The sequence below is a fragment of the Mus musculus genome, chromosome 10 (assembly GCF_000001635.26).
Source record: "Mus musculus strain C57BL/6J chromosome 10, GRCm38.p6 C57BL/6J".
Taxonomy (NCBI): Eukaryota; Metazoa; Chordata; class Mammalia; order Rodentia; family Muridae; genus Mus; species Mus musculus.
The window spans coordinates 18,421,003-18,446,167 of record NC_000076.6 but is presented as its reverse complement, the minus strand read 5'-3'; the positions used below and the strand labels follow the sequence as shown (position 1 = coordinate 18,446,167).

General features: G+C 42.2%; 1 protein-coding gene across 9 annotated transcripts in view; it reads right to left on the bottom strand.

The window, feature by feature from the left end:
* Positions 1 to 25,165, bottom strand: part of Nhsl1 (NHS-like 1) — a 216,228-nt gene that overhangs the window by 87,725 nt on the left and 103,338 nt on the right. The window contains exon 1 of one of the 9 annotated variants that reach the window (XM_006512690.4): positions 14,821 to 20,731. The exons of 7 other annotated variants lie outside the window; for them this stretch is intronic. In XM_006512690.4, the coding sequence (XP_006512753.1) occupies positions 14,821 to 14,836 (16 nt within the window). In that variant the 5' untranslated portion in view covers positions 14,837 to 20,731. Of the gene's footprint in view, positions 1 to 14,820; positions 20,732 to 25,165 lie in introns of those variants that run through there. One more of the 9 variants, XM_030245005.1, reaches the window with a different exon arrangement.

Genomic DNA, 25,165 nt, shown 5'->3' with positions numbered 1-25,165 from the left:
ATTTACATATGAACAGTCAAGAGAAAGGGGTGCATACTCTGGCTCATGCCAATCCACTTAGGAAACAGAGTGGTGAAAAGAGTCTCTTTGGCACTGCAGTATGACAAATACGGTCAGATGTTCAGGGGCCATATAGCATTTAACACACATAGAACAGCAAGAAAACTTGTGGTTAACAAGGACTGGGTGTAACCAGGCTCCAGACATGCCTGCTGCATTGTCCCACTGAAAGTTCCTAAGGCTCTGGGGGGCGGGGGGGGCTAGGAACCACCCATTTAAGAGATACAAAGAGCTAGATTTGTCCACTGCATGTACCTCTACTGACAGAGCCAAAGTTATTAGTGATTAGAAATCCCACTCCTACCCCCCCCCCCCGCGCCCCCAGTCTGTACCTCTCCTACACAGGCTGTGCTCCAGTGGATATTTTCAAATCTAGTAGAAACTAGTGAATTATACACATGAGACTTGGATGTGATAATTATGCAGAGAAAACAAGCTATTTTGACATAATTATAAGGCTGTATAAGTAAACATAATTCCAGATGATTACATGATAAGCCCTAAATACCAAGACTTGATATCTTACATTACTTTTTAAATATATCCCTGATTCTCAGAGAGTCATTCTAGTAACAGAGAAATAAAGGAGGGTGGCAAACTAGAAGAAAGGATATGCAGGTTTTTATTCAGAGGTAAAAGATGAAATGGTCTTGGGGGGTGGGGGGACTCAAAGCAGATCTGTGTTATCAAGCACACTGAGTGCTAAATAGGAAAGGAACTAGAATGACAAATGCCTGCCCATGTGGCCATCCAATCGAAATGCGCAGCAGGTGTGCTTTACTCTAAAACCCGGACTTCTCTGGAGGAGAAATAATTCTGCTAAGATAGAGGTGGCTTTGGGAGGTGGGAAGATGCATACCCTGCCTAAATGATGAACTGCTGTGCAGGAGCAATTCAGAGAGGGGCTGAAGCTAAGCGGTAGGGCACACGCTTGGCACATACTAGGTCCTGGGTTCAATCTTAGCCACACACACACACATACATACACACACACACACAACTATATCGCTCTATAATAAGCTCATTTCAAAAGTGAGGATTAGTTGTCTAATTTATTACAAGCAAGAAAAAAACAACAACAACAACAACAAACCAACCACGTATGTTTTCATAGCCTTGAAAACAGCAGCCTGTCTTAAATGTCTACTCACAGGGGTTTAAGGGGAATCATTCCTGATTACGCCCTTTAAAATGTGTGCAGGAGTCACCTGATTCCTACAAAGGTGAGAACGTGAATGGGAGTTATGAACTATATTTATGTCTAGCTGCCATCGCCATCTGACACAAACATAACTGCTCTTTGCTTTGATACTAAGTTGATTGTTTCACCGACTGCCAAAGACTTGACCTATTCTGTTTATAACAATTTAAATGAATGGCTTTTGATGCTGCAGTAAGAAAGTTCTGTTAATGTTTCTAAACAGGGGTAAAAATCAAATGTGTATCTGATTGACAAAAGATTAGTATGTTTTAAGCATTTGAGGTCTGAAAGGGGGCCCTTTGACAAAAAAAAGCCCGGCTCTCAGAGCGCAGCATAAGAAAAACAGTACTGCCAAAGAAGTAAACATCTCAAACACGCTTCAACAAAACGTTTGGAGATACTGAGAATGAGCCTTTGATATAAAACAATTGCCACTCCTTTGATTTATTATTGTTGACTTTCCTGAACAAAGTCGGAAAATAATAGCAAATGGTGTCTTTGGTTTTCATGGAAACCCTCAGAGGTCCAAGACATACTCAGGAGTGTGCCTTGATATTTCAAAAGTTATGGAAAGATCATGGATCATCCAGAAACAAGGGCCTCACACAGGTGTCAGAAAGGGCATTCAATTTATTGTCTGTCAGAGATTCAATATTAAGGCCTTGTGGAAGTCAGATCTTCCTAACAGAAGGGTTCGAGAATAGACAATCCCTTCTCTGAACTCATTTATTGTTCATTTGATGTTTCATTTTCTATTGCCTCTAACAAAGGCCATTCCCAATCAGTGCTGTCTTTATGAAAGTCACATACTCTAAGACCAAATTACCATGAGTTTGACACCTTGAAATGATATCCCTTTATCATCCACATTTCAGTAAGGTGGTGACCCAGTGGCTTGGTTGGGATTGTGGGTAGTCTTACAGGCTTAAAGCAAGGAGGCTTCAACCTGAGAGACAGAAAAAAGGAGCTATCCCACTGATTCTCAGGTTGGTAGCAGAACCCTTATCTTGACTTCCTACTGCCCAGCTCCTTCAAACATCAGCACACTGACTCTTTCTCAGACTCAGTCTCTCAACTTTTCCTTATGTCATCAGCTAGAAGTAAACTCTACTTTTTAAATGTTTCTGTGACTACACCAGGTCGGCCTGGATAGTCCAGACTAATCACCACTTGTAAAGTTGCTCTTACAATCTGCAAAGTCTCTTTTCACCATATAGTATACCATGTTAACAAGGCATGATACCAAGAGACAAAGATTATGGCAGCCATTGCAACGGACAGAGGAATAAAAAAGTTCTGTTACTCATATTCATCAATTTAAGAGAATACATACAGACCACTGATTTAACAAATCAATTACATGGAAATGGAATCAAAGCTTGTCTCCTCCCAAAATCCCAAGTTGAATATTAGGAGGTGGTTAGGTCAAAGGGTAGAGACTTCATAAAGAGGGCATGGAAGAGTTCTCTCACTTATGTGGAAGTAAAGAGGCTGCAGCCCACATCCTTGAAAAAGAACCTCTGGAGACCCCACAATGGCACCCCGACTTCAGACTTCCACCCTACAGAACCACAAGCAATAGTTGTTAGTTGTTTGAACTAGTCTATGAAAGTTTCTTACAAGAGACTGAACTAGGATATTAGTCAACCATTCAATGATTTATCTACATCACCATTCTTGGTAATAAATCTTATACACTTAGTCTTGAACACCTTGATTTGGATGGTAGTATCTATACTAATTTACTTACAGAATTTTATGGCTACATCCCAAACAAAATTTTCCAGGGGAAAAAAATTCCCAATAATTTTAGGATTTTTTTCCCCCCTTTCTGGCCTAGAATCTTCTTTCACGAATACATAACTTGACTTGCAAGTCTTTGTTAATCTCTACTTCACAAGAAATTATTTACAGAGAAAGTAGGGAGTGATGGCTTTGCTGGTGTGACTTGCTGGTAACTTCTATGAGGGTGTAGGCTAACGCTTTCTATTTTGCTTCTAATACTAAGCCAGATGACATGCCAACATTCTCCTTTATATTTTTAATGATTTTTTTCAATTAATAATTAATTGATTCAGCCAATATTCATATGAATGTTGGCATTGAGGCTAGTTAGAAATTCAGAGAGCCTGCACTCTAGGTTCTTAAGGACTATCACAAGGGGACAGCAGAACAGAAAGAAAGGGACACTTAATGATATGGAAAGCTTCCATGAGGAGGAACCACCTGAAATGAGTCCTCTAAGCCCCATCACAACGCCAAGGTCCTTCTAGGTACAGGGTCATGAGACACAAAGAGAGAGGGGAAGGAAGGGGAACAGAGACAAGGGAAGAGGTTAGTAGATTTGGGACTGGAGGGGAAGTGAGCAGGCACGCTCCCAGGAAAACTTCTCCATGCTGTGGATAAACTTATGCTTTATCCTGAAGGATATGGAGTCCTGAAGGATATGGAGTCCTGATGGATATGGATAAAGAGCTGAAGACTTTTAAGCAGAAAAGAAATACACTGCTTTCTGGTATTCCCATTAGAAGGGACTTTGCAGGATCTAGGTAATGAATCTAGATCGTGAATGAGGAATCTCTCTTCAGCAACAAAGACATAAGCTGAAAATCACAACTTAAGGCAGTGATGACTTGCACAATGGGGGAGGCATGGATTCTGTCTACAAACAAGGTAGCATAAGCAGGAAATAGAAGAGAAGATTCCTAGTCTCTAGTCACGTTCTAGGCATCTTATCTCTCCCATGAAAATCATTCCATCGGCTAGGCAGGACAGTTATCCCTTATTTAGTAGAAGAGAGATACAGCTATGAGTGGTTAAGTAGCTTCTTCAACATCATTAAATGCTAAGCTAGACCCACGATCTGAAGCATTCTGATTCTTAGGTTAAAGGTCTTCTGCATCACATGAGAAGGTCTTATAGTGCATAATATCAGAGATGCACTTAGGTTCGTTTTTAATGTTTGAGGGGAGATATGGCAATATATATAATGTACACACACACACACACACAGAGAGAGAGAGAGAGAGAGAGAGAGAGAGAGAGAGAGAGAGAGAGAGAGAGATGAGACAAGGCTTTCCTATGTACCCCAGGATGGCCTTGAATTCATAATCTTCCTCTGTCTCTGAGTACGAGGATTATAGAAGTATACCACCATGACAAATGAAAACCCTTTTATGACTAAGTAAGATCTCAACTGGGCATTGAAATAATAGATCTATATTGAGTAGGGAAGTCAGTCTAGTGGTTCCTCAGAAAATTGGACATAGTACTACCAGAAGATCCAGCAATACCTCTCCTGGGCATATATCCAGAAGATGTTCCAATTGGTAATAAGGACACATGCTCCAGTATGTTCATAGCAGTCTTATTTATAATAGCCAAAAGCTCGAAAGAACCCAGATGTACCTCAACAGAGGAATGGATACAGAAAATGTGGTACATTTAAACAATGGAGTACTACTCAGCTATTAAAAACAATGAATTTATGAAATTCTTGGGCAAATGGATGTATCTAGAGGATATCATCCTGGGTGAGGTAACCCAATCACAAAAGAAGTCACTTGATATGCACTCACTGATAAGTGGATATTAGCCCAGAAACCTAGAATAACCAAGATACAACTTCCAAAACACAAGAAAATCAAGAAGGAAGACCAATGTGTGGATACTTCATTCCTCCTTAGAAAAGGGAACAAAATGCCCATGGAAGGAGTTAGAGACAAAGTTTGGAGCTAAGACGAAAAAGGATGGACCATCTAGAGACTACCCACCCAGGGATCCATCCCATAATCAGCAACCAAACCCAGACACTATTGCATATGCCAGAAAGATTTTGCTGAAAGGACCCTGATATAGCTGTCTTGTGTGAGGCTATGCCAGTGCCTGGCAAATACAGAAGTGGATGCTCACAATCATCTATTGGATGGAACACAGGGCCCCCAATGGAAGAGCTAGAGAAAGTACCCAAGGAGCTGAATGGGTCTGCAACTCTATAGGTGGAACAACAATATGAACTAACCAGTACCCCCAGAGCTCGTGTCTCTAGCTGCATATGTAGCAGAAGATGGCCTAGTAGGCCATCATTGGGAAGAGAGGCCCCTAGGTCCTGCAAACTTTATATGCCCCAGTATAGGGGAATGCCAAGGAGTGGGAGTGGGCGGGTAGGGGAGCAGGGCGGGGGTGGGGGGGTGGGGGAGGGTATAGGGAACTTTCGGGATAGCATTTGAAATGTATATAAAGAAAATATCTAATAAAAATACAACAAAAAAAGGAAAAGAAAAAAGAAATAATAGATCTAGTTTTAAGACAAAAGCTATAAACAGAACCTCCATCAGAGGCCCGATGTTCCTATAATTTTTGATGTCCACAGGAAAGGGGTAACCAAGAAGGAAAAAGAAGGTACCTATTACAACTAAGCATCCAGGCACTTACTAGATACAAAAAGAACAACTCTAGGTGCTCTCTCAGATGGGCCCTGAATAATAAGCAGCTCATTTGCTTGGTACCCAATGCAGACAGAAATGGCTACAGCCAGGTTGTAGATGCTTTTATAGAGGAAAACAGAAAAAATGTTACAATGAAAAAAACAGAAGGATGTGCCTAGAGTGGAGCCCTACAAAAGTATCCAGGAGATCTAAAAACATAGAACAAGGGACAAAAGACCTAGTGAAATAAGGCTATAATAACATTTCAAATAGAAATTACATGAAAATATTTCATATTGAAGTGATTATTTCATGAGAAAATAACCCCATATTTCTATTAACCATGTCCCCAACTCTGATCTATTGCCTCTTCATTAAACAGGCACTTCACAGACCAAGTGCAGACCTGGGTCATGACTCTCCATCACCACAAAGCCCAGGCTTCTTTGCTCAAACACCAGGATTCCTAGAAACCCATTACTCTATTTTCCCTTGACTCTCTTACCAGCTCTTCTTCCTGTAACTATGATCCCAGTAACTAGTGATTAATACGTTTCTCTCTTTCTCTTCCTCCCTCCCTACTTCCCTCCCTCCAGGTTCTCCTGCAGCCAAAGCTGACCTTAAACTCCCTACCTAGCCAAGGATGACAAAACCCTTTATCCTCCACCTCTCCCTCCCAAGCCCTGGGATTACACTTGTGTGCTGCTATCCCAGGCTTCACTGGATTTTTCTACTGGGTTGTTCTAGAAAATAAGACTCACAAAACAACAATAACAAAAGATTCAGAAAAATGACAGTGCTTCTTGTTTTACTTACTGCTTCACATACTTCTAGTCCTGTTAAGAATAGTAAGCCTTTCTTATTTTACTCTATTTTCAAAAAAGTTATGTTCGTTGAAAGCAATGGTTAATATCCTTTAAATATGCCATTCCTTTAGTGGGCAAGTATCCATAGAGACTTTTCTTTGTTCTGAGCTAAGCCCTGGAGGAACCCACTCAAATCCTGCTAGGGAAACCGAAGTTCCTCAGCACCTCTATACAACATAAAGTAGTCTCTGTCCCAAAGAACACTGAACCCTACTCCATGAGCCAAGGTGGAGTCTGCCCTCCATCTAAATGCTGCTAGTGAAGAAAAAGCCATCATGTCCTGTCCTGCCCATGAGAGGACATTTGTCATCTGAACACAAACCAACCTGAACCCTATGGCCATGCATAAACCTATCTGAGCTGTTAAGCATTTAAAAGTTTGCTTTCTAATTTTGATACACACACACACACACACACACACACACACACACACACACACACGCATGCATACACACACACACACACACACACACACACACACCTATTCTATTGTTTGTCCTAACTGGATCACCATCAATAAAGTCACTAGAACTAAATTTTCAAGATTCCAACAGGAATTCTATTAAACTAAGTTAATAAAGTCCAAAGGGAAATCTCTGTAGCTGCGTTTAGCATTTAGACTGTTACTCTCAACGATAAAATGGGATGGAGTAGAGCGATTTTTTTTTTATCCTCTCACATTTTAGGAAAATATGAAGTCACTTTAAAGACATACCTTCCACGAGCATGGACAAGAACATGACTCACTTGGGACTGCAGTTCTGGCAGATAATCTTTTTCCTCCATACTGTAGGATCAGATGCAGACAAGCTCTGAACTAGAAAGCACTGCAGTCCACCTATGGCTTAGCTTTGGTCTGTGACAGGCACTGTCAAAATAGAGAACTGGCCAGACAGGCTTAGCATCACAGGCATGGGAAAGCTAACACAAAACTGTCATGAGAGGGACTGGCCTTGCAAACTCAATCCTAAAACCAACGACAAATATCAAACTGATATTTTATATTTGACTTGCTGGAAGTTATCAAAAGTTAAGTCATTGGTATCCAACCCTTACAGAATGCTGTGATTTCAGAGAGATGACACACACTGTCATCTCTTCATGTATGTGACAGGTTTTGGTCCCAAGATGCTCAGGATCAAAAGCAGCTCAGATTTGATTTGATTTGACTTGATTTGATTTTTTACTTTTGAAGGCCAGGGCTGGTGGTATAGTAAGAAATGAGACATTCTAAGTAAAAACTCAGCTGTTCTTGTACACCTGTACATATGTAGCCTAAAAATAACAGTATAGGATTTTGAGTGGTTTTGACTGTAACCAAGCCAATGATGATATGTGTGGAATTTTCCACTTATAGCACTGTTTTGGATCTATAAGCATGTGGTTTTCTGTTGAGAATGTTCAACCTACTGTTCTAAACATGCATTGTGATTTGCTAACATTAAAACTCACTCGCCATTTTTCTCAAAGTAAGGCAGGCTGGCAGTTATCAACAGAAGCAATACAGAAAATAACTCCCAGGTCCAAAGGAGCTCACTAGCAATTCCTTAGCACAGCACTCAGCCTGTATAGGTAAGAATTAAACCACCCACCCGCACACTCCTCTCATCTGGCTGTGGAGAGATTTTGTAAAAAAAATAAAATAAAATAAAATAAAATAAAATAAAACACTTTTTATAAAAGGCACCATCTGAGCATTCCAAAGCTCTCTTTAAATTTTTATCAAGTATTTGTTCTGCCAGGAAACAGTTCCAAAAATGAAAGGTTTTGTTTCAGTTGCTGTGGCAGCAAACACTTCCTTTGGAGCAGAGAGAGAAACAGCAGGAGACTCTCCCAGCTTACATGAATTTCAGAGCATTGTTCTACTTTAACACGCCTCTGCCAGGAGATTCAACTTGTGAGACTTTTGCTTCATCTGGATGTATTTATACAACTCAGAGTCCAGAAAACTTTGTAAAGGCTGATCTAAATGTGCTGCAATGGAAACACCAGATCTGCGCAGGATGCCACAAAACAGCCTTCACTTTCACAAGTCCAAAGTGGCTCTAATCATCTGCTTAGAATATCTGGGTCAAGCTTAAATAAAACTATGGTAGTCTTTATACAAAAATGCCCAATTTCTATATAAACGATTATTGCTTCTCCAGTGTTATATTAGATAGACAGTGGTTTAGGAACTTTTCCCTCAAAGAGCTAAACTCATCTGGTAAAGGACAGACTGGAGATTTCCTGATGATCCTTCACTAATGGAGTCTAGTCATTTTAAGATATCTGATTCATGATTAGCAAGGAACTCTTTTTAAAAGATCCATAGCTTTGTCTTTGCACAGAGCAGGAACTACAAATGGACAGATCTCAAGGCCTGTGCACTTGGTGCAACAAAGCCAGCAACTGCTCTTTCAGCCCTGTGGGGAGCACTCCCTACATCACCCCACTACACATTCTGCTCAGTGAGGGGCCATGCTTGCCCTTTAGCCACCACATTAGCGCGGACAGATATGGCTCTTTGTGAATTACCTGCTTCTCTTCTGTTTTAGAAATGTGAGAGCAGGGCTGGAGAGATGATGGCTCAGCAGTTAAGAGCACTGACTGCTCTTCCAGAGGTCCTGAGTTCAACTCCCAGCAACCACGTGGTGGCTCACAATCATATGTAATGGGATCCGATGCCCTCTTCTGGTGTGTCTGAAGACAGCTACAGTGTACTCATATAAATAAAATAAGTAAATTAAAAAAAAAATGTTAAAAAAAAAGAAATGTGAGATCATATGAGAGTATTTATTAAAAGTGTTAATTTAAATTACAGATGTGAAGAATTCCCCTTGGTAGACATAGATTACTGGCTGCTAATCACAGGCAGTTTTTAAAGGAATGAGAGGCACTTTAAGAGAGATGGTCTAAAGCATCCACAGATACTGCTAGTTTATATACCACCCAAATTCTGAATATGTGATAGTAAAATGCCCACAATTCCACAGAGTGATATTCCAGTGTTGCTTAGCTTGCCCTGCCTTCAAATGATGCTAAGAATCAACAAAGAAGGCAACAGGCGCTATGCTTAATGCCTGCTTGATGGCTCATGACTGGAGTGAAGAAAGGGCTGGGTATGGTACTCACCTAAAATCCCAGTGCTCAGGAGGAGACAGGGCAGGAGGAATGTGAGTTTAAGACAGTGAGACTGTCTCAAACAAAGAGGTGGGGGTGGCGAGAGACCTTCCAAAGCAAATGGCTGCTTGCTAGCACACTTGAGAAATGCACTTGTTCCAGCACAGAAAAAACAAATCTGTTTCTGATTCCTGACATTGGTTTCTAGATGCTGCCAAGAAAAGAATCTAAGGAATTCTTCTGCATACGCAACATACACAAGGCAACTGGAAAGGGGCCTGTGCTGCATCCCAGGGAGTGTGTCTAGGAAGGAGCAGGAGCTCCAACAAGAGCTGCCCTCGAAAGAGTAGCGGCACATGCCTGAGATGGCTCAGGACGGTTCTCTTGCTCCCTAACAAACTCTCTGCTATTATTAGACAACCAGACGCTTTCCTAAATCCCTAACTTGTGAAGCAGAAAGGAGGGCAGGCAAGACTCTACCATACCATGTGGAGCATGCAGGCAGCTGGGACACACCCAACTGCACAGAGCTCATAACTTTCCCACTCCATCAAACGGGCTTTCTAGATCTCGAAAGACACAGGAATGCTGAGAAAAAAAGAAGCCAGCCCCACATCAGCCCCTGCTTTAAAATCCATGTTTAAAAAAAGAAATTAAGAACCAGGGGAAAGCAAATATAAAATTCAACTCCTTCAGCCCCACAGTATACCTTAAATACGGAACTGATTTTCAGGCCAGTCTGCATTTATCCTTCCCAAATCAACATCGTTTTTAACATATTGAATTACTTGTGTAACTCCAGAGTAACATAAACAAGAGGATTGTGAAAGGTGAACCATCCAAGGGCCTGAGCCAGCTAATGCAACTGTTTAAAGTTTGGCTCTCACAGAGCTGACTGCGGCCAACTTAAGTTCAGTTTTGTTTTTCCCTTCTCAACGGGATAAAGGTTCATGAAGGACAGAATCGTGCAATGGACCTAAAGAGACAACTCCTTTATTTTGCATGGCCGGACTTGAGTAGATTTCCAATCCATCTATGTACAAACTGGCCTTATGAGTGCATTGTCAGATTTCAAAAGCATCCTCCAAGCAGCGGTGCTGGGCAATCACAGCAAGCCACTAGCATCTCTCTTATAAAGCATCCTCCGTTTGTAGAGTTTACGCATGTAATGTTCTGCTGGCTTCTATGGCGCCCTCTCAGAATTCATGTCCACCAGAACTTCGAGGCAGGACTTTAACTGGAAACAGGTTCTTGCAGGTATATTCAGTGAAAATGAGGCTAGACATGAGATTAGAGTAGGCCCTAATTAACTGACTGACATCCATGCAACACAAAAAAACCACTGAGTACCATACAGAGCAGGTCTCTTGAAAACAAGCAGAATCTGGTGGAATACTGTTACGACAAATGGAATATTCAAGTCCACCAGTCAGGAAAAGATTCTCTCCTAGAACCATGTTATATGCTTCATTGGGAAGATACGGGAAGATACTCACAGTCAGCCCAGAAAGGGGACTGATGACAAACCAAAGAAGTAATTCTACCTAAGTCTAACTTGGTGGGCCAGTTACTGGGACTGCATGGTGACTTCAAACTAGCTGTGTCACTGAAAAGTCCATTCCAGCATGGGCGACAGTTCACAAAAGCTACATCCTTAGTTAGAGCTTTCTGCTCAGCTTGCCTTGTAGGCTACTCCACCAGGGAGTCTCGTCTTCCCCAATAATAGCTAAACACAGACACACACACACACACACCATGCAGGCTTGCTTAATACACAGGCCCATATACACACAACCTTGAGGTGAGGCCTTCTGAACCTTGTGTGTATGTGTGTGTGTGTGTGTGTGTGTGTGTGTGTGTGTGTGTGTGTGTATGATGAAAGAGCATATGTGTATGTCGGTATGCACAGAGCTTAAGTGGAGGTCAAAGGACAACCTTAGTTGCTAGTCTGCTCTTCTCACCTTTCTTGAGACAAGTTTCTCTTATTGTTGCTAAATGGGACAGATTAGCTTACCTGTAAACTTGCAGGGATTCTCCTGTTTCCAGCCCACCCCACCCCCACCATGCCTTTGGAGGGCTGGGGTTATAGACTTGCTGTATGGCATCCGATTTACAAGGGTTCTGAGAATCCAAACCCAGGACCTCGCATTTGCAAGGCAAGCACTTTACCAACTGAGCCATCTCCCCTGCCAAATCTCACCCTTTTCTGAGCTTCCTAAGTCCTGAAATTTCCCTTAGCTTCTTGGGGACTATGATCCCCCTTCTCTTCTCTCCCACAGAGAATGTTTCCAATGGGTAGAAGTGCTTACATACCAAGACAATATAATATACCTTGATTTCATATGTCGAGCTAATAAATTAATACAGGTTTTTCTGCTGCCAGCTCTACAAGGACAAGACTTTGCTAAAGTCCAAGAAGCAAGTGTGTGATGTTGTAGTGACATCACATAACATGTGACTGAATGTTTATAAGACATCAGTCTGTGGTGAATTAGAATATTCTTAAAACATCTGCCCCACATAGAAAAAGCAGTTAATATTTATAAAGATGAAAGTTAGTGTACCATATTTAATAAATTTCTGTCATCTGTGACAATACACTTATGTGATAAACACATGGTAGCCTGTTATTACTTATATTGTTCGGTCAGCTAGAAAGGTCCCTTTCGGACCTTGATGGATCTTTGACCAGATTATACAGGTCCGTCAGTTCTGCTGTGCATTTGTTAACCACAGGGGCCTTGGCAGAACTTCCCCAGAGACTAGGAGCTCAGATGCTTCTCAGACAAATTAATTTGGGTGGGGTGGATATACTGAGATACTTCAGTGGTGACAGCAAACAGTGACTCACTTTACTAAAGAATCTATCAGTGTCACTGATACAGAACAACCGTATGCTAGTCCAGTAGTAGTGGCAAAGGCACCTTCTTCTATAGACATTTACTAGCACAAAATTGACAGAAAGCCAAGAAAACATGACTTCAGAAAAAAACAAAACAAAACATCCCCAAGAAAAGGAAAATTGCGTCAATGTGGGAGGGAGGCTATCTGATTAGAATGTTTTCTTTTAGCAATTACGAGAAATACACAGGAACATGATTTAAACAAACCAAAAAAAAAGCAATCAAGTTTCCTTTAAAGTCAGTGTTATTCACACTTACATACTCAATACCTCCAGGACTACAGCTAGCAATAGAAAGAAACCAATTATTGAAAGCACTGCCCTTTGCACAGTGAGACCACCAGCCACCAACAGGTGACCCTTATCGTCCTGTGTATAATCCTACTTTGCTCTGTGTTTACCCCACTAGGAACACAAATGGCTATCTGTAATGCATTACGCGCATTGGTGGGCTGGAGATCACTGGAAGAGTGTGGGTTATCAGTAGTTTGATGCTTAGAGATCCAAAGGGGGGCTTTATTCACTCTGCTCAGGCAAATTACACACACACACACACACACTCCTCTTTAACATCAAAGCACTTAGTATGCCATACTCAAGTCTTAAGCCTGTCCTAAGTTGACTATGAAATTGAGTCTGTGGTATATTGATCAATTCTCTAATAAAGTAAATTTGCTGTTATGAGAAGAGGAGAAAAACATGTTGAGGCTCTAGGCAAGCTCACACCTGCATTCAACTGCAAATCCTTAACTCTGAGCTATATTAACAGGCGCTGCCCTGTGGAAAGCACACCAAGACAGCATGTTCTTTTACCCAATAATATTGTTGACTTTCTACACCTATTCCCGCCCCCAAAGAAAATAAGTTTAAAGGAAGCAATTTCACCAGAGTTCATAATTCTCTTCATCAAAAATTACTTTTTAGGAATATTCAAATTCATTCAGACTTAATAAATCCATTCTTTTTTTTTTTCATCAGACTGTGATGAATAGGATGAAATTTATTAATTTATTTTATTTTAATTAGGTATTTTCTTCATTTACATTTCCAGTGCTATCCCAAAAGTCCCCCATACCCCCCTCAAATCCATTCTTTATTGTGAGAATTAATCAAGGCTGGGTAATGATAGCACATGCCTTTAATCCTAGCAACCAGGAGGCAGAGGCAGGTGGATCTTGGAGATCAAGGCCAGCCGTGTCTACAGAGTATCAGGACAACCACAAGAGACACCATGTTTATTAAATAGATAGAATGTTAGAGAAGAAAAAATGTTTTCTTTTCATTCTTGTCCCCTCAACTTGGTCAACTCTGCAACTGGTATATCAACAAACATTTCCACCTTAAAGTAGAGCAAAGAAGACTCTGGTGAGTTTTAAGGTATCAAAATTAATCTGAATACCACAAAGACAGAAACCCCACAACCCACGTCTATACCCCATTAACAGTCTAAGAACAAAGGAGTGTCCTACACAGCAAACAAGCCAGGAATACCTTCTTTCACAAAACTGAAAGGCTGTCAAGAGTGTAACATCACCAGAATTACACACACAGAAAGATATGAGCATCATAGCTTGCTTCAGTTCCAAGGAAATTCATCATAGAGACGATCTCATTTCAACAATCTCACAGAAAAAGCACATTATCACACAACCAAAGTTCTTGAGATTGTCACAGAGCTGGAAGAAACACAATCTTCAAGGCTAAAGTAACCGTCTAACAAAGAAAATCACACGTTATCCAGGAATCATCGCAATGCTCAGTTACTCCTTGTGTTAGAATACTTAGGAAGCCATAACTCACATGTGGCCAGAACAAGACATGCCTTCTACAGTAAAACTGGCTTAATTTCTGAGTTCATGCACTAAGACTGGAAGCAATGGAATTCCCACCCCCCCCTTTCTGCTCTATTGTAATTCTGTGCAGGAGTGGCTCCTAACATTGTGTGGGGGGGATGTCTCCTCTAGGACTCACAGTACAGCACTAAACAATTCTTACATTATGAAACTTATTTTTAAAAAATCAACTCTTTATCTCCAACTTTTAACCACTTAGTCTATGACAGAATAATGCATACAAAACGCAATGAAACAGAGAAATCTGTCTGAAAGAATTCCATCTTTCCAGCAGGAGGTCTTTCTTCCTGCTTGTAACAAAAAAGGAAAAAAAAAAAAAAACAATGACTTTTTTACTTTCATACTTACTAAACTCCCTCAAATTCTAGCTGCAGTGGATCCAACCCTATGGCCCCAAAGTCCCCCTCACCTTTCAGGCAAAACATTCTTCAGCAGGTTCCATGGAGGGGCTGGTGTTCTGGGAGCCGATGTGGCCTGCAGTGCTAGGCACAGCTGTCTCCCACCCACCTCCTCAGCAGCCACCGCCAGAGAGCTCGCTTGCTCGCTCGGGGCAGCCAGCCAGCGCCTGTTACTACAGGAAGCCACTACCCAATCCCTGCTTTTTGGCCCGGCTGCTGACACCTCCCTATCTGTCCGTTACTTCACACCGGGAACCAGCCCAGGATCCTCTAGAAGGAGGGGGAGGCCCAGGGTCGGCAGTCTCCGTTCATCCTGCCCGGTGCAGCCCCGGGACGCAGAAAGCCCGCGTGTCTGTGCGTCTCTCTCGGTGTTTTCCATTGCAGCAGATGTGACTATGAGAACAACAGAAGTCACTGGCTGCAGGTTAACTGTTTGCTGCCGATTACCAATAACTTTGTCTTCCCTGTTCCTTTTTGGTCACATGCTCTCCTCTCTGATGTGGAACAATCATACACTAGCTTGTAATTAGCATGAAACATGAGGATACCAAACTCTCCACGTACTTGAACACACACAAATCAGTGAATATGTATGAAACATTCACACACCACATAGCAAATCCCAGGTACAGGCTCACTATCATTATTAGCCTACAAATGCTATGAATAAATGCATTAGCACAGAAATGTGAACTATGTCACACTTCTATGACATTACCGCTTTTTCAGATGACAAAATGAAGTCAGTATTAGTGAGAGTTTCTAACCATTGTGGCACAACTCAGTCATTTAATCTCTTCACTTACAATGGAAAGGTAAAGTCGCCCTGTCAAAGTCTCCATCATAGGTTCTAAAAGAAAAGAAATTGTCTATAGAAGCTGACCCCAGGGGACTCAGAGTTCCACCTGAACCCTGCATGGCCCTTGGGGTCCTTCCCCACATACACTGACTTCAGGAAGTGACTATTGTTCACAGCCCAGCTGCTGCTGGCGAGTCTTCCTCTGGACACCGCAGGATGCAGGAAACTGACTCACAAACCCAATCTGTCCGTCTGCCTGTGTACTGGGTGCCAGTTGCAGCCCTCGCTGCACGGTATAGATGTTCTATGCTCCTTTGCTTCCAGCACCTGACTCAGCATAACCAAGTTGAATTCCTTCTCACTTTTCCGTACCACTCCACTACTTCCCATGAACTGAAGGAAATAGAAAACGAGGACTCTGGCCAGAAGTTAAGAGGTGAAGAGCCTGGAGGTGACACATTACTGTTACACTGGGACAGTAACCCTTAGAACAGAGAGCTACAAGAGCCCTCACGGCTCAGCGAGTTCAGTAAATCACAAGGCAGTCTGTTTACCTGAGTAGCCAGCAGCATCATGTTCAAAATCACACTGTGCTCTTTCGTGTCACCCTGTGACCCTTACTCGATGAGCCGGGGTCACTGTCTGTCCCTCCTATCTGCAGTGATGGTTCATGTGGTGTATGGATTTCAAATATACTCCTAAAATGTTCTTGCAAGTGAGATTCAACATTTTAAATCTACATCATTAGTTTTACTTTTTATGTCTGGGTGTTTAGCCTGCGTGTTATGCCTGTGTGCTATGCACATGCTATGCCCACAGAGGCCAGAAGAGGGCACTGGATCCAAAGGAACTGGAGTTACAGACCCACCTTTGGGGCCATGTAGGTGCTGGCAACCAAATCATGGTTGAGTGGCATGAATAAGTGGAAGAGGAGGGGGATTATACTTCAGTGGTGGAGCACTTGTCTAACATGCCCTGGGTTGGGTCCCAACACTTGCAAAGTAGCGGATGGGCAGAAAGAGGAGAATTACTAGAATAAATAATTAGGTCTTAGTTCTGTAAGTAAAGCCAAGCAATAGAAGCACAAAGTAATATGATCAATAACAGGTTCCTGCCTGTTAGCATCTAATTAAGTCAAGTTGTTCTTGTTAGCCACTCACAAGAAAACACATGTAACTTGGAGTTCAATTCATAGAATGATTGCACTACCTACCATGTACGCACAAAGCACCAGACTCAATCTCCAACATCACATAAACTGAGCATGGTGGAGCCGACTGGAGCACAAGACTTTCAAAGTCATCTTCAGTTACACAGTCAATCTGAAACCAGTCCAGGATACACAAGACCCTGTCTCAAAGCGGGCGGGGGGAAAGGAGGTAGGGTAATTTTGTGAAGTGGGTAATAGTACCCATTCAAGCTTCCCGTCTCTCTTGACAGTGTGACGTCGTCCCTTACAAAGTGACCTCCTAAGCCCAGGATCATGATGAGATGGTATGGATTAGGGGGTTGGCCCCTGGTTCCAATGAGAAGATCCTGGTCAGAGAGAAGAGACACACAGACACAGTGAGAGCAGGGTTTGGGAAGATTGGCTAAGCAGTAGCATGGTATATCCACCCGAGTCTGGAACAGGCAAGTAAAGACCACCCCCTAGGACCCTCAGAAATAAAGGAGCCTGCTCCCCAGTTTCAACCCACATCCCCCTGATCTGTGACACTGCTAATTCTTGTCATCATTAGCTACTGCATTTGAGGTAACTTCATACAGAGGCCTTGCATTTAACAATGCAAAATTCATGGAGAAAGGGACAGGATTTTTTAAGTTATCTTCAATGTATGATGAAGAGCCTCTGTAGAGGGGCTTACTTAAATTCTCTTCCTTTCATACCCTCTTATTTCTGGGGCTACATTTTCCTTGGATAAAAAGAGGGGTTACTGGAATATAATATTCCCAAACATCACAAGCACCACCTTTTATTAAATTAGTGAAACTACAGGTGTCACCACCTGCAAAGCTCCCGGCATTTACCCTGAGTCACGCCTGGCCTGCCTGACAATGCCCAGCAGGTCGGCATGCTTGAGAATCCCTATTTCCAAGTCAGGCATAGCGAGCGCTACATAGCTTCAACCCCAGCACGCAGGAGGCAGAGGCAGGCAGATCTGTGAGTTTGAGGCCAGCCTGATCTACAGAGTGAATTCCAGGGCTACACAGAGAAACCCTGTCTCAGAAAAAAAAAAGAAAAGAAAGGAAAAGAAAAGAAAGGATACCTTATTTCTGACTATCTATGGTGAACACACCTACGAATAAAACATGAAAAACCACAATGCTCAAACTTTGCAAAGACATTAAAATCGTATTGCCTGCCGCTACTGATCACGGCCATGGGAACGAAAACTAGCTGAGCTATACAGACTCCTTCCTGTCCAGAGAAGCAGGCTGGGAGGATGCACAAGCTCACAAGTCAGAGCCCCTTGGACAAAACAAAGATCTTCCCTGCCAACAAGCCAGGGCGGCAACCTCTTTACTCCCTTGTGGTATTACAACATCCAGCATCATGTTAAAGTTTAATGTTATCTCTACAGGAGAGAGCAAGCGGTGGCCATACACACAGCCAGAATTTTCTTCCCAACCGCTCCAGCGAGAGTTCACTTGTAGAAAAGAATTTTTATTTCAACAGTGGTTATGAGGAATGAATTTATGTAATATATAGAATTTTTGAGTCAAAACCAGGCAGTGGTGGCACGCATGTTTAAATCGCAGCACTCGGGAGTCAGAGGCAGGCATATCTGTGAGTTCGAGGCCAGCCTGGTCTACAGAGTGAGTTCCAGGACAGTCAGGACTGTTACACAGTGAAACCCTGTCTCAAAAACAACAACAATAAAATTAATGAGTCAAGATTGACTCAAAACTCTACTTCATTTCTGGAAAAAATATGATAAAACTATGAAAGAAAATAGGCAAAGCATACACCAAGAATTCTGGCTCTTCCTCTTATCAAAAATGCCAAAGAGATCTAATGGCCCTCGTTAAATCCTGGAAACCACCTAAAAAGCCACATGTCAGCTTGTATCTGTAATCAGCTTTTAGAGTAAAAATGGAGTCAGAATCAACCCGGAGTCACTCTGCACAACAGCAAGAGGCAGGGAGGGGATGCCACATGACAATTTGCCAATATAATGTACATTGCAGTGATTAAAAAAAGAACACTTAGAACAGAAAATCAGCAGCAACAAGGAGGGTCCTTATTGTGACAATATTCTTGACCATGAGGTTCACGCCTTTAGAAATGATCTGCGGAAGCAATTTAGAAAGGTTTGGAGACAGAAGATAGAGAATACCCAAAATGCCACGCAGGCGGTTGCAGTGGGAGCCCCGAAGACTCAAATACCAATAAATGTGAATGACGGTAGACTACGTTCACAGAGCTCTAGATGCGAACAAGTACTCTGCTGAGAATTGAACTAGAGTCCATGCATGTCACATTCTGACAAAAAAAAAAAAAAATCATAGCCACACTTTTTTCTATTTCCTGACACATTTATATTGACATCAGGCTGAATTAAAAATGGTGGCCTACTTAATCCAATGAAGGAAGTCTCGAGATAGGACAACGTTCAGGTTGTGGCGTGGGTACTGCTGGCTACATTTAGCCAGAATGTCAGTGAGAATATGAACTTGAAACAGGTTAGAAAGATCTGGAAAGCTTGCAAGCAGGCCAGGAAAAAGAGCACATTACGGTGACAGATCAGGAGGACACCAGTGCTGAAAGGGAAGCAAGCCAGGCACTCTGGCACGGTGAGGACAGGTGAGACCCCTGAGGGACTCTGGGAGTCAGCGAAGCCCTACCCACTGCAGGCTCAAGACTAACCAAGAAAGACCTTTAAAAGACTTAGCTTGAGAAGTGCCCCTGCTTCACCTTGTTGCAAAAGCTATGAGACTGAAGGTAGAGATGCAAGGGAGACAGACTCTAGAAAGGCGGAAGGAACATCTGTGGAGAAAAGATACAGGATGTGAGCAGACACAGGTCATGACAGATTCGTTATGGCTTGAATACACTATCCCCAGCAAAAGGCTTATGTGCAAAATGCCTGTTTCCCAGCTGGTGGGGCTACTGACAAGCGATTAGATCATGAGAACACTGACTTCATCGAGGGGCGAACCCGGTGATGAGTTCATAGCTGAACATACTCTAGAGAGGTGGGCTGAGCTGGGAGAAGCAGGTCACTGCAGAAGTATGAGGTATGCCTCTCCTCTCTGCACCAGTCCTCCCTAATTCCTATCATGAGGCGAGCAACTTCCCCTGAGATGCCCTCCCGCCACGGTCTGCCTTACCAACCAACCTGGAACCAGTTCATAACCTCTGTAATCAAGAGACAAAATAAATCCCGTTTTACAGCCAAGACCCCAGATGAATGCTTTCAGCTCTTTTGATTGAAGCTAGGTCAGCCTTGACACCTTTCTAGTTGTTTCTCTTCTCTTACTAAATCTGACCTCAATCTGCTTCCATTCCTACTACATCTTTCTAAAAGGACTTTAATCACTGTTTCTCCATTTATGCAATACACACACACACCTTATATATACATATACACGCACACACATGAATACACACACACACACACACACAAAGGCCAGATCTCACATTCCTTCATCTAGCAATAAAAGCTCCTCTAGAATTAGACTTAGTTCATTTTGCAAACTCTTTTGGACACACCTATCTTTAAGTGGCTCCTTCAGTAGGCTTGTGTCACAGACCATAGTCTCCTACCCTGGCTATCTTTGAGAACTCTGTCATCTGCTTTGCGGGGAATGTAGCCCAACTCCCACTCTGGTTTCTCACCTCACTGAAGCCTTACTGGAGCAGTTCCCTCTCTAGAAAGAACTAATCCCCTCTGTGTTCCCCCTCACCCAACTATCTGTGTCACAGTTGTGTACCTGGGATGAGAGAAAAGCAAGGGCCTGCTCCACTGCAGTTAACTAGAACATGATAGGTCAGGTAAACAATTACTTGTAACACAGTCACATAAAATCTGAGCTACTATGACTACTCTAGTACATCCAAAAACAAAGAGTTAACGGAAAGACACAAATCCCAGATGAGATATACATGCCCAACAGTATGTAGATTTCTATTTTTTAAATCATATTTAATGTATTTCTTAAAAATTAAATAAATGGGTATGATTTCCCCTATATATACCTATATTAAAATTCAATATGGGAGGAGCCTGGTGGCTCATACCTTTAATCCCAGCATTTGAGAGACAGAAGAAGGAGTGTTTCTGTGACTCTGAGGTCAGCCTGATCTACATAGCAAGATTCTGCTTCAAAAACAAGACAAAACTCATTATTAAGTAAGTCACTGACACTATTACACATGAGCCACATTGTCATACCATAAACCATAAATCTGCTCAATCAAAAAAACACCCTCTTGAGGACTGGGTTGATGATGGTTAATAATTTGATTTAATTATAGAATTTTTAGGAACCACTACTTTGGCCATTCTGCATTAATTACATACTTGAAGGGTGACAGCAGTGGGACAGGAGGAAGATTATTCTTCTGGAAGTATGTATTACAAGACTATTAAAGCTGGTATGTCCAGCTGGAGGGCGGATACCAAAAGATGTCACAGCAATGACACACTCAAATCCCACTTCTTAGGAAAGCTACAATGAAATATATAATAGGAGAGACAAACAAAACTGCCAAAGTCTATTTTCTTTTTCTCGCAAAGTCCTGCCCTTGTCACTGTGTCTATGACACACAAATCATATTGTGAAGAGTTCAGGTTAAAAGACATAAAAACAACCGCACAGAACAGACACAGCATCCTGGACTCTCAGGCTCTACACGTCATCGATGCCATCTTTGAGAGACTGGCTTCCAAAATTCATAGGTAAGTCACAGAACAAAAACTAAGTCACTGAGGTCATGTGTGTCAAGCTTTCCCCAGGCACCAAGCAACCCAAGGAGTTAAAGCTAAAGCTCCGAGAGCAGAAATCAAACCTACTCTTCATCTGAGCCATGACCATCCTGAATTGTTAGAAACCAACCCAAGTCAGGATTAGCCAAGCTCACAGGGCAGCCAACCACGAGAGCCCCCGCCCCGCCCTGCCCCGCCCCACCCAACAGAGAGCATATCCAGCTATCTCTACTCACAATGAAGCAGAGAGAGTTAAAACAAATGAAGATACACTAAGATACTGGTTAGCAGGGTAAAATAAACTAAATTGTCCAGATTCAAGCTGGCCTTTAGCCTCAACCCTTGGGAGGCGGCGGCAGGAAGATCTTTGTGAGTTCAAGGCCAGTCTAGTCTACAAAGCAAGTCCAGGATAGCCAGGGCTTGTTACACAGAGAAACTCTGTTTAAAAACAAACACACAAAAAAAGTATAGATTCCTGACAATTTTTGCCTCAAGAACTAAGTATATTGTTCTAAAACTTAAGTTCCTTATGACTTGAAAATTCAAGATAGATTTTTAAGAAAAAGGTTATATATTTGGAAAACTCAAAGCTCTATACAGATCTACAGAATTCCAGCTGGGCGCGGTTGCTCGCTCCTATAATCTCAATAGTCAGGAGAAGACAGAAATGGGAGGGCTGTAGAAAAGAGAAACCCCGGTCTCAAAAACAAATAACTAAGAAACAAAACGTACAGACTTTCTATTAAAGGGTAGCTTCTTTCTGAAAGACCCACATTGACCAACTTCTAACCTTCTTTAACCTCGGTGGCCACACTCTAAGGAAGAGCCTCACCATTTCCTTTTCGGTGGCCAAGTCTCCTAAGGAGCTGGGCAGTTTGAAATGGGGAAGTTATTTCGGGACCCATAGGATTTGAAAATGATAATGGTTTGAGGAAACCACCGCAGTTGGCCTCCTCGAGTCTTTCCCCCTGTCCTTAGGAGTTTAAAAATAGGCACGAAATGATTCTCCAAATTGGTATGGCAATTTTAGGGGTGGAGCCCATGCAGAAGCCCACGATGATCACAGAGTGCCCGGGTCTGCAGAGCACAGGACATCCCACAACACAGCCCTCCATTTTTCATTTCTACTATTCTCTCCCTTCCTCCTTCCCTCCCTCTCTGGCTGAACATCAATAAAGTTAAATTCCCATCCAAGTGACTTACAAATCTGTTATGGGTAAAAGGCAGAGATTTACCTTTCTTTTATTTTTTTTTTCCATGTATTTACAAATTCAACTATTAAAAAAATCTACAACCAGTCAAGTGGAAAAAACAGTATCTGTCAAACACAGAATGCCACACAGCATGCCACAGTGCAACTATTGGCCGATCTTCTAAAGTGTCTCCAGGAAGCTGGTGTAGACAAAGGCTGCAGCTAGGGGGGCGTGGGCTCGCTCCCCCACCCTTTCCTTTTTTGCAACAGAATGAATGTGGTTTTTGTCTTTGAGTGAAATAAAATTGACACTTGAGACCCTCAAGGTTGAGGCTTCTCTCCCTCTGTCTTTGCAATGCTAAGCAAGATGTGTCCCTGGCACATCTGCTTAGAAAACCTTCCTCTGGATGACCCAGAGCAAAGACCAAACTTCCAAGGCCTGCCCTGGGGAGGTCAGCAGAGGAATCCCTCGTGTGACCTCCACAGCAGTCAGGAACATCAAAACTAAAGAAACCACAGATAGAAAAGAACATATTCTCATCTCAAACAGCATTCAAAAAGGGAGAAAGAACAAAAGGCGAGGGACACCCCCACCCGCCCCCACTAGTCAGACTCACCTGTCTGCTCCTCCCTCATCCTGTCAGCTCTCAGCACACTAGGAAGGTATCTCTGATAGAAGCCCGCCACATCCCAGACTTAGTTATTACACACAACTCTCTACTAAAGCATTCAAATGGAGCCAAGAAAGGACAAAGAACATGGCTATTACTGCAGTCATTTCACTTCAGAAACTACTCAAGTGATTGCTCATATTAGAAAGAATTCTTTGAATTTTCATTTCATTGGAAGAAACTTTAAACCAAAACAGAGTAAATATGTTGGGGATGAGAGATTTTCCTATCAGGAGTGAGACTCCTTGATGAATTCTCCAATATTTAGAAAACAAGAAAATTGTTATTTTTCTCAGAGCCTCAATTCTCATGTCACAAAAATTTTAAATTCTGTTGTCAATAAATCTAAATCGCATTTGAACACTTTTGTATCTCTCCCATAGTAAACCAGAGTACAAATTAAAAATTGTATTTAAATTTTTTTTGAAAGTCTCTTACATACAAATGGAAGTCTGGATCCAAGATGGGGCTTATATCATTTCAATTAAAAGATTATATGAGTGCTGCATATTGGGATTATTAGCAGTTCACATAAGAAAAATAATGAATAGTACACAATTTCCATTTGTATTAATGAAGGTCAACTGTTATTTAAAGTTTAGAATCAAAAAGGTTCATTTGACATCGTGATGGAGTTGTAGGATTAGAAGGTGTGGCCCTGTTGGAGTAGGTGTGTCACTGTCAGTGTGGACTTTAGGACCCTCATCCTAGCTGCCTGGAAGTCAGTATTCTGCTAGCAGCCTTCAGTTGAAGATGTAGAACTCTCAGCTCCTCCTGCACCATGCACACCTGGATGCTGCCATGCTCCTGCCTTGATAATGGACTGAATCTCTGAACCTGTAAGCCAGCCCCAATTAAATGTTGTCCTTATAAGAGTTGTCTTGGTCATGGTGTCTGTTCACAGCAGTGAAACCCTCAGTAAGACAGAAGTGTACCTGTCAATAACAGAGTGTTCTCTTTCTTCACCATTTTAGTTTTTACAAAATCATATGGTGTGAATTAAGATATGAAATAGTAATAATTTTGGCTAGCCATAGTGGCACTCCCCTGTAATCCCAGCACTTGGGAAGTAGAGACAGAATGATCACAAGTTTAAACACTCCATAGACTATATACTGAGTCATGGTATTAAAACATCAGGAAGGAGCTGGAAGGGAGAAAGAAGGGGAAGGAAATTTGGGGGAGAAATTTCGAATAAATGAATATACTTATATATCTGACTCAATACCAGATGGAGAGAAGCAAAAGTGGGTGAAAGAGGGAAGGAAAAACTCAGTGTTGTTGGGGGAAAGTTGTTAATGGTGAGGCCAAATCTTAAGCTAAATTATGCAGAGGATGGTGGTCCAACCTAGTAACACTGAGGGGTTACAGAGGTGTTTAAACTTCCATGTTTTATAAAAAAGAACTGGGATGGCCACAGACAGCGATAGGAGCATACAGTGATGCAAGCATGCTCACTGGACAATGAGAGCAAGATGCCAGAATGACACTGGCCTCTGACCAGGGTACTCAGAAGGTGGCGTGCGATCGATCTTATTAGTCTCGAGGTCATACAGCTGGGATCAAATGGACTGCCCAGACCCTGCCCACAAGGTTACAAATTAGAAACACCAAAGCACACAGCATGGTGAACCAAATACAGATTTTATTATTAAGGGACACAGCAGTGGTGATTCCGTTCCTGTCAAAATAAAGATATTCACAAATCCTGGTGCTCATAGGGACTATGCCAGACGACGACTCATGATGACTGTTCACAGACAC